We start from the raw sequence: 18082 nt of genomic DNA, 5'->3' as shown, positions 1-18082 counted from the left end.
GCTTCCTGTTATGCATTTCAATAGCATGGCCTAGTTTAATTATGTGCATGTCTCCATTGTCTAAATTACCAAAGATATAAACTAAAACATACTGCAAATAATATTTATTTCTAACAAAAGGTAATATTAAAGATTTGCATTTCCAACCCAGAACAGCTTATAGCATATGTCTTCAGAAATTAAAAGAAATTAAACAGTCAGTTTAATAAAAATATCCACTCCAGCCCTCATTGTTCACACAAATGTAACATGTAACAACGTCATTTTATTTTTTATTATATAAAAAAACAAAAAAACTTTATTTTGGAGTACCATATCTACCTGATAGATTAATGTTAAAAAGTTGAGCCAGAATTTTATACTTAAAAAAAAAAGACTTCACAGTTCTGACTTTGGAGACTGTGATTCCTCGACTCATAAAATTTTCACATATTGCCCTAATCCTCTTCCACAGATAACACTCTAATCAGACTGTAAAAATTCCAGAGCAATTAGAGCCTTAATGGATTTGTCAGTGAAACTGAAGAGTGCAAATGATCTGCAGCATGTGATGACGCCATCTAGTGGGTGTCTTCTCTGATCAACTTTTAAAGTCAGCGAAGAAACTATTAATGTGAGGGAGGGAGAAGAAGAGAGGTGACTGAGTATCTTCTGGTATTTTTTAATCTCCTGCTCCAATCACCTACCCCTTAATTCCCAATTAAGGACACAGCCTGTGTGGCAAATGAACTGGCAAGATGGCAACACAGCTCCCTGATCTTTTAAAGAAGAAGGCTATTAGCCTCTGCACGTGAGACATAACAGAACCGCATGGGCTACAGCCCAAATAGCCTCCCTCTGAAACTATTTGATTTGCACACAACCGGTCCGGGAGAGTGCGACTAATCCAATCCAATTTCCGGACACGTAAAAGGCTCGGTGATTCATTGAAAAAAATCACCAAAGATAATGTGCCGAGCTGTGCAGCTACACCTCCTGGCGTTTCTAATTTCAATAAAGAAATAGGCAGAGTTACGGCTGCGCTGAGAGCGCATCACATGTGTCCATAACGACGCTTTTCGCACAAGGGAGTCGTGTTCAGAGAAAACGGTTTTTATTGACGTCAAATGGATGTGTGAATGACTTTACCGCATGTGCAGGCATGACAGCAGCGATCAGAGCTGCCAGTTCTGACCAAAGGAGCACCGAGATCTTCAGTAGACTGTAAACCAGTGAGGCTGTCCAAGAGGTTTCCAATTAGCCAGGACTGTGAGATTTTATTTGAAACTTTAATGGCGGCTCGACTCCTCCAAACTCATTGTGAATTCATTTAGTTGTGAGGGGAGAGAGGGACGCTGCATCCCGCTTCTGACAGAGAGACCACTTGTACCGCCGTCACAACTGTGCCAAGAGACAGGGAGTCTTTGAAAGCCACCGGAGCGGACCCGACCGGCATATCAATCAGCGTCCCGGAGAGCGACTCGCTAGGTTCGCACTGGTAATAAAAGGTATTGTCTCAGAGGTCTGTGTGCCGGGAACAGAGAGGGGATATGGCACTTTTCCCGCTTGCAAACCGGAGGATAGCAATAGTAGGTGGCAAACGAATGTAAAAGCCAGTTCCCCGTCGTCTTGCCACGGGTGCGCACCGGCAAAGAGGCGCAGGACACGCAGGATCATCGATTCGCACTTTGTGATTTTTGCGCTGCGTAACCTATGTGACAAGAGCGGAGAGGAAACGGTGAACGGTGGGATTAAGGCGTGCGTCTCCTAAACTAAACACTCAAATTCTCAAACCATGGACGCCAGGATATTATTTTTGCTTGTTTCTTCTGCGGCATTTCTCGCTGAGCTGCACTGCGCCTCGCCAAGGACCACATCGAGGACGGATCTGCCCGCTATCGGCTTCAGCAACATCAGCAACATCAGCGGGGAAAGCGGCGGCAAAAAAGACTCGAACCAAACCCAAATCTCCAGGAACAAGAGGAAAACACTGGCCGTGGATTTTGCGGTCCCCTCTCTGTTGCGCTATTATCTGGCGGAGTTCATAAAGAGACCCTTAAACGGCGACTGCCAGACTTTTAGCGGATGTTACACGGTGCGCGCAAACTTAAAAATGCAATGCATACCTTTACAGAAAACCATTTCTACTTTTGTGGACCTTAAGTCTGCAGCGGAATCAGCACTGAGGAACGCGTCTGCTGATGGACAGTTCCCCTCCTTCTACAAGCGACCGCTGACCAAAGTTCTGAAATTGGGCTTGACGAAGGCGAGCAGGAAATCTAACCAAGTTGTGGTGGAAATAGGAGAGGATTTAGTCAGGACGGGATGCGGGGGGCTGTCTGTGTACGAGGAGGCCCCGGTGTACATCCTGGAAATGGACCTCACAACTATTCTGGAGTGGTGGCTCGGCGCTGAGGGGGGGCGGCTCAGGGTCCGGCTTATGCCCGAGAAAAAGGCGCAGGTGCCAGGGATTGAGGATCGGTACACAGCGGCCATTCGAGCTTCAGACCCCCGCCTCTACCTCCAGATATCCTCCGCGGGTGAGTCCCTCTCTTCCACCCTCCCTTCGCGTTTTGCTCTCACTCTTTTGCCATGCGGTTCCCCCACACCCCCAGATGCAACTCGCTCACGGTTGTGATTTAAGTTCTGATATGATTAATTTTTGATGCCGAATCCAGCGCGCTTGAAGTTGCGCGCTGGGTGTGCTTTGGCTGGCTTCAATTGTGGTAAAGAAATGATAGCACACGGAGGAAGATCTGTTATTTGGACTGCTCTGATGGGAAAATGATGACTGAGGTATAACTACGTGTGTGCGTGTGTGTGCGCGAGAAGAAAATACAGGAGGATTTCATACATTTAGTTCTGTTGCTCTGATTCAGAGGGCTCACCAGACCCCTGTTTTATTATTGATGCCCAGAGCAGCTCTGAGAGATGAACTGAATGCTGATTTAATTTCCAAACACTTTGATTATTTCCACTTGGTATCCATGATATGTATATGCAGCATCTTTAGAGGATTCTATGTAATCAGTTCTGAGATGATAATTATTATTTCATTTGAAGAGAGGCCTCATTGCTTTATAATAACACGTCTATACTGCATAAGGATGACTATAGGGTATGCAATGATGCTTAAGTTGGAAAGGCCCCATCAGGGATTTATTTTTTAACTCCACTGGCTTCTTCTTAAAGACACCTTCTCAATTCCCCAAGCTAACCTGTACTACAGGTAGGGTGGAGATTTGAGAAAACAGGTTTTATTTTGATTAGGCACAAATTAAGCCATTATCTCTAAGAAAGCTTTAGCACTCAATACTCAAGGGTCCTTCCCCTGTTCTTCTGAGCATCGGCACAATCAGTGTAATTGCTTAATCACTTTGATGAGGGAGGCTGGCCCAGAAAAATGCAAGGGAATCCATCAGACAAAAGAAGAGGCTGGCTAGGCTGGAAAGAAGACACCCATCACCACCTTGACCACCTTTTCCCCTCAAGGACTGTGTGCACATAGAAATGTATGCAAAATACACAGTGAAACTAAGAAAGCCATGACTGTACAATATGCAGTAAGTTATTGTCAGTGCTGGTTGCCACGTTAGGATTTCATTTGACATATGCTGTTATTACAAGTAGAGATGAAACACTTCAGTATGTCACACGCACACATCTGAGACTGTAGTAGAGAGGCATCTGAGTGGACTATCCGTGCAGCTCCCGGCAGGGATTCCAGCAACACAGCTGGTGGTGTTAACAGGTGGGAACCCATCTTGCGTTGATGCTATGATATGGTTTTTGCAGTAAACACATCATTTTTAGTTTATTTTTTAAAAGCACCCCTTTCACATTGTGACATTTAAGCGATACTTGAGAAAAACACTGAAGCCTACAACTTCCAGCAGCTCTGTTGCAGATCAGGATGGTTGCTATTGTGTGACTGTAAAAAAACAACAGGTACAGAAACAATGTGACATCTGCACAGGGAGGAAGTCAGAGCACCTGGATGGGTCAGCAAAATTTTGGACTTTGGCAAAGGATGTTTCCTTTCACTTGTCATTATGCTTTTGACACGCCTTCATGATAACCATGGTCTGTTGCAGAAACTATGATTTTCCCAAACCAGCTTGTGTACCAAAACAAACCCAAAAGTCATAAAAATGCTCACATCAGCGGTGTGCTTATATAAGCATTTTTAACACCCAGCTTCTTTTTAATTGAAATGGCGGCTCCCGGCAGGCTTTCTGCCCAAAACAGTTTTGAGTGTTCGCAGGTGGGAAGCCAGCAGGGGATGTTTTTTCTTTCCCCTGGGGGACTCAGCTGGATTTTTTTGAGAGCACCACTTTCTTTCACTTTAAAAACCACCAAGAGGCCATTTTCGTACATGTGAAGCCAAACCTTAACCACAACTGTGTCATATCAAAATTGTTTTATTTGCCCAACACTCTCTCTGACATATTTGTCCAGCTGACAGGGATTTAAATCAGCTGAAGCTCCTCCTATGTATCATTCTGGGGGACCATGACATCTTTAAGCAATACATTTATTATTTATTCGTTTAATTTTGAGGAGAAGATGACATTCACACTTCAGCAAACTAGGTTTATGTGTGCTGCACTTATGTAAAACCAAAGAACAGCAAAACACTGGAAATATAGACTTCAATGAGCACTTACAGGATTTGATTGGAATAAATAGACTACTGTCCATTGTTTATTACCTCCATGATCATTTCTCATTTCGCCTCTATGCCGCATCCTTACATAACCCTAAAATTGATCACATATTTAATCATTCAGGAAGAGTGCTGCTCAGAGGCGCTTCGTATACGAAGCTTCGGCGAGAAGATATAGGCGTATCCTTTCATTTCAAATCTGTTGGTAGGGGGATGCAGTGAGAGCTAAGCATCAAAGTAGAAAAGGAAAATAGTAAAAGGACTGTTCTTTCACACACTAGCTCATTTTTCTCCTACTGTATGAAATAAGAAAGCAGGAATCTAAGCACAATGTCAACGTATGACAGAACATATAATATTATTGTTTTCTCTCTCAAACACACACACACACATATATATATATATATATACACATCTTAGAGGCATGCTGAAACCTATTTTCCTTACACTAATAGAAAACTGGATGTGTTACCAGTAAAAGTACACACTTTTTATGATTCAAGTTGACAGACCATAGACAGCATGAAAGAGGAGCATAGATGCCGTGACATCACCCAGCGGTTCCTGAAGTCCTACTTAGAAGGCTTGAGGAGTATTTTCTCCGTCACCATTGTCTTGTTTTGAAACTGGATGTGAAGAAAGGGGTGGGTCTGACTATGAAACCATACACTGTAGTTTAAGAGTGTTCTACTGTTGCCTCTGTGTGATGTCAGTGATTGTGGAAATCTCCCTGATGCCCAAAGTTCTAGCTGTGAGCACAGCAGCCCTCCTGGTCACTACCAGTCGCAACAACACTGAAAGTGGAGTAGAAGGGAGCTAAAACACATTCTTATCAAATAAGAGGCACCAAGGCCTAGTATAAGAAATCCAAGAACAACAATATAAAGTTACCATAGATAACTAGCTAAGCCCTCTAAGGAGATTTTGCCTCTGATCTCAGTGCTTTCATTTTTCTACCTACTGTATACAAGTGGGACTGCACATAGTGTTACACAGTGGCCAGTTTTGGTCTGCATATGCTACAAGGAGGTAATGAAGTTAGCCTATTTTAGTGTTTTAGGTTTTTGCGTTGGGTTGTTAAAACAATAAATCATGTGTTGTCTTCAAAAAAACCAAAACAAACAACAACAACACGCGTAATATTTCTTTAGCATTTGTCAGAGAATGCTCAAAATTCACCAGCTCATCCCACTGAATTCACCCAGCACCGACAAAAGGTAAATTCCAGTTAAAATCTATTAGCTTCAAAGTCATAAAAACATGAAGCTACCTTTTTGTGACATATTTTAACCTAATCTTCAAGGTATACTGATTAGGGTTAACGATCTCACCTCACACAGCACATTATGATACAGGTCAGGTGAACTGCCAACTGTATAATTAGATGTAGGTGTCAGTCTGGGTGTGAATGTGTTGTCGGTATGAATAAGTTCACCTGGGAAAGGGCACTGACCTATAAAAGGAGTGTGCTGCTGTTTGCCTGGTGTCAGAATATGACAATTCCTGCAGATAATATAGTCTGGCGTGGTTCTTGCTGACCTTGATACTATACTGTCAAACAACACCTTTTTGTTTTCATTAACATTTTTTTTCTTAATTTTAGAGCAGATCTCAGTACCAACCGAATCACCCACACATTACACTTCTACTACACATGTGAAACTTTACATGACAGGCTCCTCCCACCAGAGCACTGAACAAACTGCATGCTAATTCATGCTGTGGATGTAGTGTACTCATCAACACCTTTACCATGAAGACAGGGAGATGTGGCTACAGGCCAAATGAAAACTATCCAGCCTCAACTATGTGGTTGCAGATTAGCTCAACAAATGCTGGACAACCACTGTCGACTTCATTAACTAATCATCAAGGACGAGTATCTCTATAAAAGCAGAGGTGTTGCATGTTGAATGTTAAAGTTCATGATAGTACAATCGGATAAACTGGAACAATGGCTTGGAAACGTGCCATTCACAGGACGTCCAAAACAATGTCCTGTGGACAGATGAGACCAAAGTGGATACATTTGCAGTAATGCACAGCGCTCATGTTTGATAGAAACTAAACACAGCATATGAGCACGAACACCTCCCATGAACTCCTTAGCACAGTGGTGAAGAGTGATGATTTGGGCTCGTTTTGCAGCCACAGGACCCGAGCACCTTGGTGTCATTGAGTCAAACCATTAAAGTCTATATCAAAGTGTTTTAGAGACTAATCCGAGGCCATCTATCAGACAGCTAAAGCTTGGCCCAAACTGGGTCAACAGCAGCAAATCAGATCAACACAGAATGATTGAAAAAGAAAATAATCAAAGTGTTGGAAGGGCCCATTCGAAGATCACACCTCAACCCAACTGAAATGTAGTGGTGGGAACCCAAGGAGGCTAAGGTCAACACTGTAAAGAAGAGTGTCATATTGTTGTGTTTAAATTTTGTCTCAAACTGATAAAATTAAAGTCAGAAAGTTACTTCAAGCTATTTCTGCTAAAGGTGGCTCTGGAAATATTGGCATTATGGTTTTTTTTTTACAGGACTATACAGAGTACTGTGAAAACCCTTTTTCCCATGATTGCATGTGGTTTACCTCTACCTCTGGTTATCGTCACATAACCCTTGCCAGATCATACATTGTGAGACTGAATATTTTGTATGGGATTTTGAATAGATTTGCCAAATCACAGTTTATGTGATGCTGGTTAAATTCACTTCTAAACAAAAGGGAATTATCATGAATGATCATGGGTAAGAAATGACAGAAGTATTCACAACATGGGTGGACTCCACTGACACTATAAGCCTCACATTGTATGCTCAGTGCCTTCGACTTGATTACTCTGTTGCCTGTTTGCAGAGCCACAGTTATTGTCATAAGTGATGATTACATTGTGTGTTTCTGCAAAGCAAAACTGTGTTTACTTGCTGCTGATCCACAGAAAGACATGAGCTCTGAACATTTCACACACACACGCACACACCTGTCCTCCCTCCGTGTCTTTCTGTTGTCACGAACTCCCTCCTCCGTACAAAATGCCTCAACACTAGGCTCCAATGAGTATTGTCTCACTTTTTCAGCATTTTTACGCCCCTGACTCACCAATGTTTGGCATTTTTCTGTGTAATGTACGTGCTACACTTGTTTTTCCAGCCTCCAGAAAGACGCTGGCTATTAGCATGAAATAAATACCCGCCATGGCACCCAGAATAATTTGACAATCAGGGAAGCGTGCCTGCGGGAATCAAGGCATTAAACTCTGCACAGTGCATTTATACTTACTCGCCTTGTGCGCTCTATGGGGGACACCATTAATAAGAAATACTTCTACCAGTTACAATATAAGAGAAGGGAAACAATGCTCTGCAGGTGTGATAAAGATATGGCCTCCACTTTATTAACCTTTGTTATGTTTACCAAGTGGTGCCATAAATAGGTTGCAAAAGAATCTTTAAATGATTTCAGCGTTGGAAGCTGGAAGAAGTCGAGCTTCCGCCTCATTAAGCTGCATATACCTTCCTCAGAGCTCGTTGGGAAGCTGATGTTTCTCGTCGCTCCATTAGCAAAGAGTGTCTTCATGAACACACTTAACAGAATTTGATTGAAGCCCTAAAGTAAAAGACTGCTACCATCATGCTTGAAAGGAGCAGCTGTGCATGTTAGAGCATTTCTTGCCATATTTGCCATTCAGCTCAGCCTCAAATCCAAACACATGATTTTCTATTGAGCGTCACCAGTATGCCATTTCCTTGGAGAGCCTCAAAATTGAATCCTAGTGTGTGGATGTTTTACGCGTTAAGCAAACTCAGTAATTCCTTCTGAATCATAAAGGAAGCAAACAGTACATTACATACTCAGCACTTTGTTTACCTTGTGTTGTCTGTGGCCCTTCTGGAAGGGATTTCTCTTTGGAAGATGGAAAAACAACGTAATTTTCAAAAGCTTTTCCTTTGTCTCCTGACGAAGTAGCTGGTGTAGTAGCCTCGAGAGAAGTTTAATCTATGGCGCTAGAGAGTGTAGTCGGTCCGACAAAAGTTACTGTTCACCCAGCATAATTACAGTCATTTGTAAACAAGCGTTCACAGACACACTCAATTAATTTTATCATTATTCATCTTCATTTTTTAAGTAATTATTGTCATTTGAATTGTTTTGTCGCATTGTCATTAACTTCATAGCTAAACGTGATTGACTTGTTTTTGCAGTAATAATTATGTGTATTCATGCCAATGAAAAACATGCTAATGTGAATTTGAAGGCAGGATTTCTGTGATTACGATCCCGCCAACTCACAGGCCCAATCACCACTCGAGCTGAGAAGATTAGTCTTTTAATTTATGAGTCACAATTATTTCCACAATATGCCAAACATTGCCAGGCTCTAGCTTCTAGCACATTTGTCGTTGCCTTTCTTCTGTGTTACAATAGAACAGCTTTGAGTTTCAGACATTTCAGATGGTTTTTAGGACAAATATGAGAATAAATAAACAGGTAATTTAAAAGTTATTTACTAGTTCCGGCACTTTTTTGTGTTTATTTAAGACCAAAATGAAGATGTTCTGAGATTGGGCCTATAAGAATCAAAAACCTCACTTGTAGTAATTTTGGCTTATTTTCTGTTCAAGGCAATTTTCTTGTGGACCTCTAGATTATTTTCAGCAGGACTCCTACTTTTGAATCGCTCGATAGTCCTGTTTGGTCTAATTGCACGTGTGCATCTGCAGTGTGTGCTGGATCTCAAATGTGTCAAAACGGTGATCCTTCAACTTGATTTTCATTTTCAGTAAGTGGACAAAGTCATGGGGAGGCAAATCTGGTAAGTGGTCCAGATGGTGAGCAGACTGTGTTAGTGTGGCCAAAAGATGTTATTAATGTGTTCTGTGTCGACATGCTCCACAATTCAGATCACTGCTGCTGAGTATTCTCTCTCAGATGCCTCAAGATGCTGCAGCAGAACTTTGCATTGACAGTCTCGCCCAAGGAGGCAAATTCATGTGCAGAATCTCCCGAATTAAACAAGAGAAATCCCTGCATTTGGGATTGGAAATAGTTGATTTTTTTTTTTTGTTACTGAAAACTGCTCTACTTACCAGCAACGATCCTTAGTATTTCTTATATACCTGTTAATGTTTTTTTTTTTACACAAGTTTGCCGTTAATGGTGAAATGATAGCATGACACAGAAATGTTCAAAATACACCTTCAAGTGAGCATTCAGAAGCTCACTGGATGTGTTGTGAAAATGTATCTGATACCAAACTGAGCCTAACCTAGAACAAACTCTAATATAACACAAACACACAGCCTGTGACAATAAAAAATGTAAGTTTTCAAAATAATGATCTGTATAAAAGCTAAAAGATTATCTAATACCATCTTGATCTCCAGAAAATGAAAATTTAAAAAATGACCATAGTACACTGATAACTGTTTTCAAGCGTGCAGGCCTCTGAAGGGTTGCAGGCATTCAGGGTGGGTTTAAAAAAGTAGTAAAAAGTCTTCATTTTGCAGGGCTAAAGACCTTAAAAAATACACTGACACGTATCGGCTTGCACCTTCTTCAGGGTGTAGAGATACTAAGACACCAAACAGAGCAATTATAGCTTCACTCACCACAGATGTACTACGCTAATTAAATGCATCATTTTCTTTAGCTTCTAGGGGCAATGGCAAGCACATTTCTCTAGCCTTTAAGGATATCACCTAGGAAGTACATAGCCCTCTGATAAGGGTGTTTATAAACACTTTTCTAACCAAAGATAGTGAAAACATAAGAAGTTAAACTCTATAAATAATAAAAAGGAACAGAACAAATACACTGAAGGCTCAGAATGATAGTTAACCTTTGCAGAATTTTAAAAATTCCTTTAAGATCCTTCAGAAAGTCACAAAGGATCCATGGAAAGCATGGATCACTCACCTCATCCATGTCAATTTATTCATAAGCAGTGTCTCAAGAAAAGTAATATATTACACATAACTCGTTATTTGTTTTTTTTAAAGTAATGGAGTACGTTACGTAATTACTCACCGGAGAAAGTAACTGATACACCACTTGTTACATTACTTTCCCATTACTCCATAAAATGTCTTGAACAAATTGTTACATAATTATCAGTTAACAATATAGGCAACAGAGCCGCACAGCAACAAATCTCTATCCTAATGAGGACACACATACGCTCTTTCTTTTAGTTTTTACATATGAACACAAAGTCAATACTACAGATCAAAGATGAAAACCAGCCCAAAGAGACTTCAAAGCCATTTCCACAGTTATTCTACTTTAGAAACATGAACAGGTAGAAATAAAGGCTGCAAGTCTGACTGCTCACTCAGCTTGAAAATCACTCTGGTCTCTTGGCTAGCTTTCTGTCAGCATGCTGTCTGTGCAGATGCTTGCAAAGTTCTGTATGCAGTATAATCTGGTTGTTTCTGTCTTAGATGCAGTTTCCTCATTACCATTGCAGTTTTTTCTTTTGTGCAATAAAAATAAAAGTAATGTCGACAACTTATCTCCTCAAAAGCTGTTTTGTGCCAACATTTTTGTCCTCCCGCGGACTTACTGAAATCAGTTAATTGTAGCACAGGTAGAAAAAGGTAGTAATTACTGAGTTTAGCACAGTATGTATTACCGCATTACTGAAACACGTTACTTTGTAACCTTCCTGATTTGAAGACAAGCTGGCACTGCAAAATATAATAATGTTCACCTTCCTGGTTGAATCTGGCTCAAACCTTTCACTCTTTGATGAAGCTTCTGGGGAAACAGATGAGAAGAAAGTTGTACTGTTCAGAAGTCAAGAGATCCATTTATATCCCTTTAATTTGGCTTAAACCAAATATAGACATTCACTAAAAGAAAAATAATAGCTACAGCCAAGCATGAAGATGTCAATATGTCAGTGATTTACTGCTTTACGGTGACTTGCAATTATTGAGTGAATCATAAGTTCAGCTCTTGGACAGAAAATCAGTTATTAGTCTGTTAGCTGTAACTGAAACACTAATGTGAAACATAATGATCCCAAGAATTTGAGAAATCCCAAACCTCTAAATTTCTCAAAAAATATTCCACCACAGTAATGTGAAAGCCTGATTTCTCGATACTGGAAGTGTTTGGTTGTTGTGGCAGATTTCAAAGCAAACTATTAAGCAACAAGAAGAAATGGGTGACCTTTTTGCTTCAAGAGTTACAACTTAAAACTTGTATTTTGTGTGGACTAAAGTTTCATTTGTTTTATGTTAACTTCTGATTAAAGAGATGGCATTGTAGTTTGCAGAAGATACAGAAACACAGGAAATAAGGATGCAGATGAATAAGTTTTTGTTCATCCTGTGACACGCCATTTCCCGTTGCCCAGCATGAGCTACTGCATGATAGATTAGTGTATGTAATACACAATTATATGGCAGACTAATAAACACTAGGTAAGTTAAGAACGAACATTTCTGGGGACTGCCTGAGGGTGCACAAGGGTGCTCCTATGAGAACCATAAACCTCCAAGAACCATTTTTCCTGATTACATTCACTCCACCTACATGAATTTTAAGTTGGAAGATGCTGTTAGTGAAGCTGTTGTTGTGTGACACTGGTTTTATGCTAAAAAGTGCATGCGTGAATTTGCACTGTGATATTAATACAATGCACCGGTCTATATCAAAAAAAGATCGGTGGCTGTTTTTGTTATATGTCATGAAATTTGAAACAAGCCATCAGTCTCTGACAGAAGGTTCCTCTGGCAGACTTCAGCGCCTCGAACCACTGATGATATACTCCAAAAGCCAGAGTGTCAAATGTTTTTCTTTGCCTGCATAACCAGCTTGTTGTTTTGTGGTCACTGATAATGTTAATTAAACCACACCAATTCAGACTTGCTTTGGCTGTTTTGAGGTCTCTTGCTTTCTTTTAAAAAAAAAAAGAATGCGTCAGCATTCTCAGAGTACGTTTCCACCACCGCATATATGCTTAGTAAAGCCTGGAATTTATCATCGCTTAATTTCTCTGCATGCTGTTTTATTGTGTTGTGTTAGGCCGACGTCATTCAACATGTGTATCGTCTCTGCTAGTGTTCATATGTTTGTTGTTTTAATACAGTCGCTGCCAAGTATATGTTTGAATCGCTTACTCTTTAGTAGGAGCAGAGCAGAACTGTGATAATTCCCACTGCAGACATTGAAAAAATTCCAAATGTGCCTAATGAAAATATCTTCTAATTGCAAACTTTACCAAAAGAGATTCATTCAAAAAATCTAAATAAAGGAACAGCCTCAACACTGGAAACAAATCATGCTGAATCATATAATGTACAGTATAAGTTTGACTAATTACCACATTAAAAAGAGACCATTTACTACTAATTACCTTGTGGCAAAAAATATGTTCATTTACTTTTGTTACCCAGCACAGCTCAGCCAGATGAGCTTTTTAAAAAAATCCAAATTCTTCACACATACAGGCTGCACCTTTTTATACATGTAGAAGAAGAAAACAAGATTTGCAGTTCAAGCAGCAGGCAGTCCTACAATTTGAAACAATTTGCTGAACATCCCGTCGCCAGCTTTGTTTACCTGCCTGCACACAAATGCACAAGTCCTGACTTCACAGGTGCAGTTACCCAACCACCACCTAAAAAGAAGTGACTCCTGAATCTACACACAGGCATACACTACAAGCAGCCACCATTTTCCACATCAGTATACAGATGAAAAGTGATGGCAAACTCCAAGTAAGAGAGAAAGTTGAACCTCCAACTGGATTACTGGGATTAATATCATTATAACAATCATAGTATGCATCTGTATATATGTCTGTATATACCCCATATATTCGCCTACTTAATGAGTCGGCTAAACTTTGCACAAATATCACTGCACATACAGCAATTACTGACATCTGTATGTTTTTTTTTTTTTTTTTTAAAAAGATTTAATTATTAACCCCAATTCTTTTGATTTTTGTACATATTATATTAATTAATTATAATCTGTAAATGTGATGTTATGTTCTCCTTTTGTTTGTTTAAAATATCACATTCAATGTACATTGTCCATTCGTGACAAGTTACTTAACGTTCACCAGAATTTGTATCTGTGAATGAATTTTGTTTGAATCACCGCAAAATACGGGAAAAGGAAGTGGGGGGAAAAAAAGTTGCAGGCTAGTAGCTGTAATGTAATTGAAAAGAATATCAAAAACTATATGCATTACTGAAAAAAATGCACATCATTTGACTTGAAACATTTTGAAATAGCAGCTGTCATCTTTTATGTACAGTCTATGGACATTTTCTATGGAAAAAGTGAAGTGGCGTCATTCTTAAGCTGAATTTAAAATGTAAATACTTTGGTGGGACTGCAGTTTAAATGGAGCTCGATGGCACACTGCACCTGTTGACCTTTAATTTAGTCCTTCCAGGTGGAAACCCGCAGTGCCACAGGAAAAGTGACATGACATTGCAAGTGTGGATTCATGGTAATCAATGGGACTCCTGACATTTAAACTTGTATCAATCAACTGCTAATGGTAAAATCAATAGGAAGTCAGAATGACAGGCCACTTTATTATTTATACATTTCTATGATCAATTCACTCAAAAAGTCAGCAGTGTTGTGACACCCCAGTGGACCCATGACACCCTGTACACTTGATCGATACTGCACATCACAATGAGCATGATCAAGTGCATGTGTCTCAGTGTTGGCTTCAAACTAGTCTTCATTTGGTGATGGCGTGCTTGCAGATATAGTGTCACTATATAGGACAAAGAAAAGAATTCAACATAAATAGAAGAGCTTGCCCTGCCGTAGTTCGCCAGTCTGTGTTAGTGTAATACATTGACTGAGTCCTCTGATTCAGAGCACTGGCAATACAAACTTGGTGCTCAAATGTCTGTGTAGCTTGACTGAACTAAGTGCAGGGATATCATTAGCACTATACACTGTCAACACGTGCGCATTTCCATGTAAACCCATTTGAAGTATTGCAAACATAGTAGTTTCTGTTCTGATTTAAGAAAACACCAGTTCTGTGTCACTATGCCCAGTGAAAACTTAATGCATTTTAATGAGAGAGCCCTTGAATCTGCTCAGATTCATTTATGACAGTCACACATTGAACAGGTCTGCTGTCAGCGTAATGAGACGGCTGATTTTTCTGGGCTTAAAGAAAGTGAAGAAATCATTAATTTAGCTGCCTGAGCTGGTGACTTGTACGGCCTGTGAAGCGGCCCTCACATTAGTTGGCTCCATCTCAAAAGCTCACAGACTTTTGAGATGTTGCCCAAAACACAAGCTGTTAGCATTCTGTAGGCAGCCATACTTCAAATAAAATATGAAAATGGCAAGCTTGCCAAATTGGTAGCTACAGATAAACACCTTGACAGTGTAAACAGCAGCTAATGCCCTTTATGATATTAATCACCCTGATTGTAGTTAATGCTTATGTCAGTTTTGTAAATTAGCTGGGCTCAAGGTGACTTTGGCTGTGATTCCTTTTTCATTCCTTATTCAGCAGCACTGTCTCTTTTCTTCTTTCCCCTGATGTTTTACTTATTTATGCCACTTGTGTTTTTCAGTTTTTTCCTCTTTTTTTTTCAAAAAAGCTGCCTGTTTGATTAATGGTTATGCTTGCGAGAGGCCTCTGCACTAGAGTTTAGCTTAGAGCTGCTGTAGAGTTGAACACATACTGTACACGAGCTGCATGTGAAGCTCACATCCTGAGATGCTCCACTTTCATAATGGGAAATGTAAATAATGTGCATAATCAGTGGTCATACTGTTCTTGAAATTGTGCACTGTATACTACCTTATGTGTATAGCTCATTTTATATTTGTCCTTGCCATTTATTAGACAGAATATATTTTACATTAAATTTACATTAAATTAATTTTACTATTAAAACAAGCCAATGGCTGGAAAACATGCAAAAAGTTATCAGTAAAGGCTTTCCGACCAAAATCCTTCCAAACAACTAAGTAAAGTGTACGCTGTAAAGTGTAAATAACCTTTTCCTAAACCTAACCAAGTCTTTTTAGTGCCTATTCCTGAAGAATATAAAAAAAGGAGTCAAAAGTTTAAAGGAGGATGTGTCAAGAACCGAAGTTCAACACACAAGCTGGACCCAGGAGCAGAACACACACACAGCGGTACGAGAGAAAAAATAAACTTTATTATAACTGAGAGTGTCCCGGGAGAGTAGAAGGGAGAAAACGCACGGAACCAGAGAAACCGAGGGACCGGGAGAAGAATCGCGCAGGAAACGCCGAGAGCGGGACCGTGGGAGGCTGAAACAGAAAAAGAAAAAAGGATTATTGGGGTGCGGGTAAACCGGCAGCATACGAGGGGAGGTAGTGTACGCGTCTTACGATGATAGCGGGGCCAAGGGAACCGGAGGGAGGGGTGAGGGTCCGTGGGGAGAAGCTCCAGAAAGGGCGAGGCGGCTGGGGTTGATCGTGATCCAAATTCTGGACAGGCTGGTGACTCAAAACACGCCGAGCAGTGATCGCTGAAGGACGATTACGGACTGGCGTGGAGCAGCAGGCTGGGCAGGATTAAATGGTCCACCTGGTGATCGCCTGGGATGGGATGCAGGTGTGGAGTCAGCGGCCACGCCCACGGGAGTGGGCATCCCATCAGCACCTCAGACGCCGGGCCGCGGACCATGACAGGATGTGGACTTTGTTGTTCACCCTTCTGCATTCGTCTCCAGACTTCCAGAAGCCTTTCTCTTAGAAAGGCCTGAAACCAAACGTCTCCCACTTGTGAAAAATGCTGCTTGTTATGCTTGTGTATACAGAAAACATGATAAGATGGGTACTTTGTTAGTCTCACTAACCATCAGCAGTAAAATGATTCTTCAAAGGGCTTAAATTAATATTAACAGCCAGTTGGGGGTGCTTGACTAAGATCACACTTGCATAAGTAGGTCCAGAGAAGTAGAGGTGCACTAGGTCACGCTCCAACTTTTATATTCTGCACTGAGCATTGATTTGTTTAAAACAGTCAGTTTAATCAAATTCCTACAAATGTGAGTCGAAGTAAAAATCCGCCAGTGTTGGTAATTAAATGGTCAAAGTCTAGGATTGAATGTATGACTGTATATATGAAGTCCTTTTAAAAGGATTTATTGTAAATTTACACTTTCCTGACATGCATTATGCATAATACATTATGCATTACACACTCTTGACTTCCACTTAAAACTACAGTATTGATTTTATTATTACAAACTAATTAAAAATAACTAAACTAATTATTGCAAAAAAGGAATCCCTACAATTCACTACCAGTTTAGCTGTGTATTTTTTTTACAGTGAGAACAACAAGGAAATGTACTGTTGAAAGAAAGTGTTCATCTCATTTTGTCTTTAAATTGCATCCTTGCTTTTATGCTTTTGTGATTCTGACAAAGAAGAACTATGTTCATATATACCAGATAAACTATGTTTCATTGATGGACATGTTTCTCATGGCTTATTTCCTGTCTTTCCTCACTTGTTTCCTGCCATTACTTAACCTGAAGGAAATGAATATGAAGACTGAATTGAAGACAGATGTATATAATCATACATTAGTACTTTGTTTTAAGTTTTGAATTAATAACCACTTGGAGTTGTATTTCTAGTCTTCTGGGAAAACAAGTGCAATATTTCACTTTCTTGTAGCTCTGTATTGGTCCTCACCAATAAGCTGGTGTCTTCAATGAAATGGCTACAATATAGAAGAAGGCCCCTCACTACAAGTGGCCCCTTTCATAGATTAATGGAATATAATATAAACATATTGATTAGAGCAGCTTTAATGGTATGATTAAAATATATATACATGTGATATTGTTGTATGTCCCAGAAAAGGTTTTTAAATCATTAAAATATTCGGGCATATGACAGGGTGGCAAAGGAAAAGTGGATGTATAAAGGAGGTAGGAAGGTTACATGTTAAGAATAGTCTAATACATCCATGGTCTTTCCAGTCTAGTGAAGCCCTGCCACTAAGCTTTTCTCTGTTGTCAGATTGTCCTTGGGTGTTCACACATCTTAAGTCAGACTTATATTTGAACTAAATCAAACCAATCTGTGTGACACTAAGCAGTGAACTATGAAGCATCAGAGAGGAACATGGACACTTTGAAGAGAAAAACCCAACATTCACCAGGAGTAAAAAAGCCATTACCAGATATGGTGCAGTTGCCATACACAAGAAGTCAGTCAGTTTGAGAGGAGCAGCCTGAGTGCTCTCAGGCCACATCCCCAGCTCCCTTTATGATCTCTAATGGGATTGTTGAGGAGCGCCAGCAGCATCCTCATCACAGGACAAAACCCACCTAATGGGATATGATTCGCCATGAAAGGGCGAGGAAGAGCAGTTTCTCACTGAACCCACTTATCCCTTAAAACGTCCATATCCCCACCTCCACATCTATTTCTCCCGTAGGAGGC

The 18082-nt window shown here is 40.3% G+C and overlaps 1 protein-coding gene and 1 long non-coding RNA gene across 3 annotated transcripts in view; one reads left to right on the top strand and one right to left on the bottom strand.

The window, feature by feature from the left end:
* The first annotated feature begins 1161 nt into the window (after nt 1–1161).
* alk (ALK receptor tyrosine kinase) overlaps nt 1162–18082 on the top strand; it is a 435104-nt gene continuing 418183 nt past the window's right edge. For both annotated transcript variants that reach the window (XM_085442295.1, XM_085442294.1), the window contains exon 1: nt 1162–2519. In XM_085442295.1, coding sequence (XP_085298421.1) covers nt 1775–2519 — 745 coding nt within the window. In that variant the 5' untranslated portion in view covers nt 1162–1774. The remainder of the gene's footprint in view (nt 2520–18082) is intronic.
* LOC146685968 (uncharacterized) lies at nt 15792–16334 on the bottom strand. Its single transcript, XR_014916904.1, has 2 exons — nt 16010–16334; nt 15792–15928 (listed from the first exon to the last, which is right to left on the bottom strand). It is a non-coding gene; the product is annotated as an uncharacterized LOC146685968 (long non-coding RNA).

This window comes from Copadichromis virginalis, linkage group LG19, assembly GCF_057382275.1.
Source record: "Copadichromis virginalis isolate Kocher_CV1m ecotype Utaka linkage group LG19, C_Virginalis_male_GT1.1, whole genome shotgun sequence".
Classification (NCBI taxonomy): Eukaryota; Metazoa; Chordata; class Actinopteri; order Cichliformes; family Cichlidae; genus Copadichromis; species Copadichromis virginalis.
The sequence above is the reverse complement of the archived record's forward strand: the minus strand, read 5'-3'. Positions and strand labels throughout refer to the sequence as shown.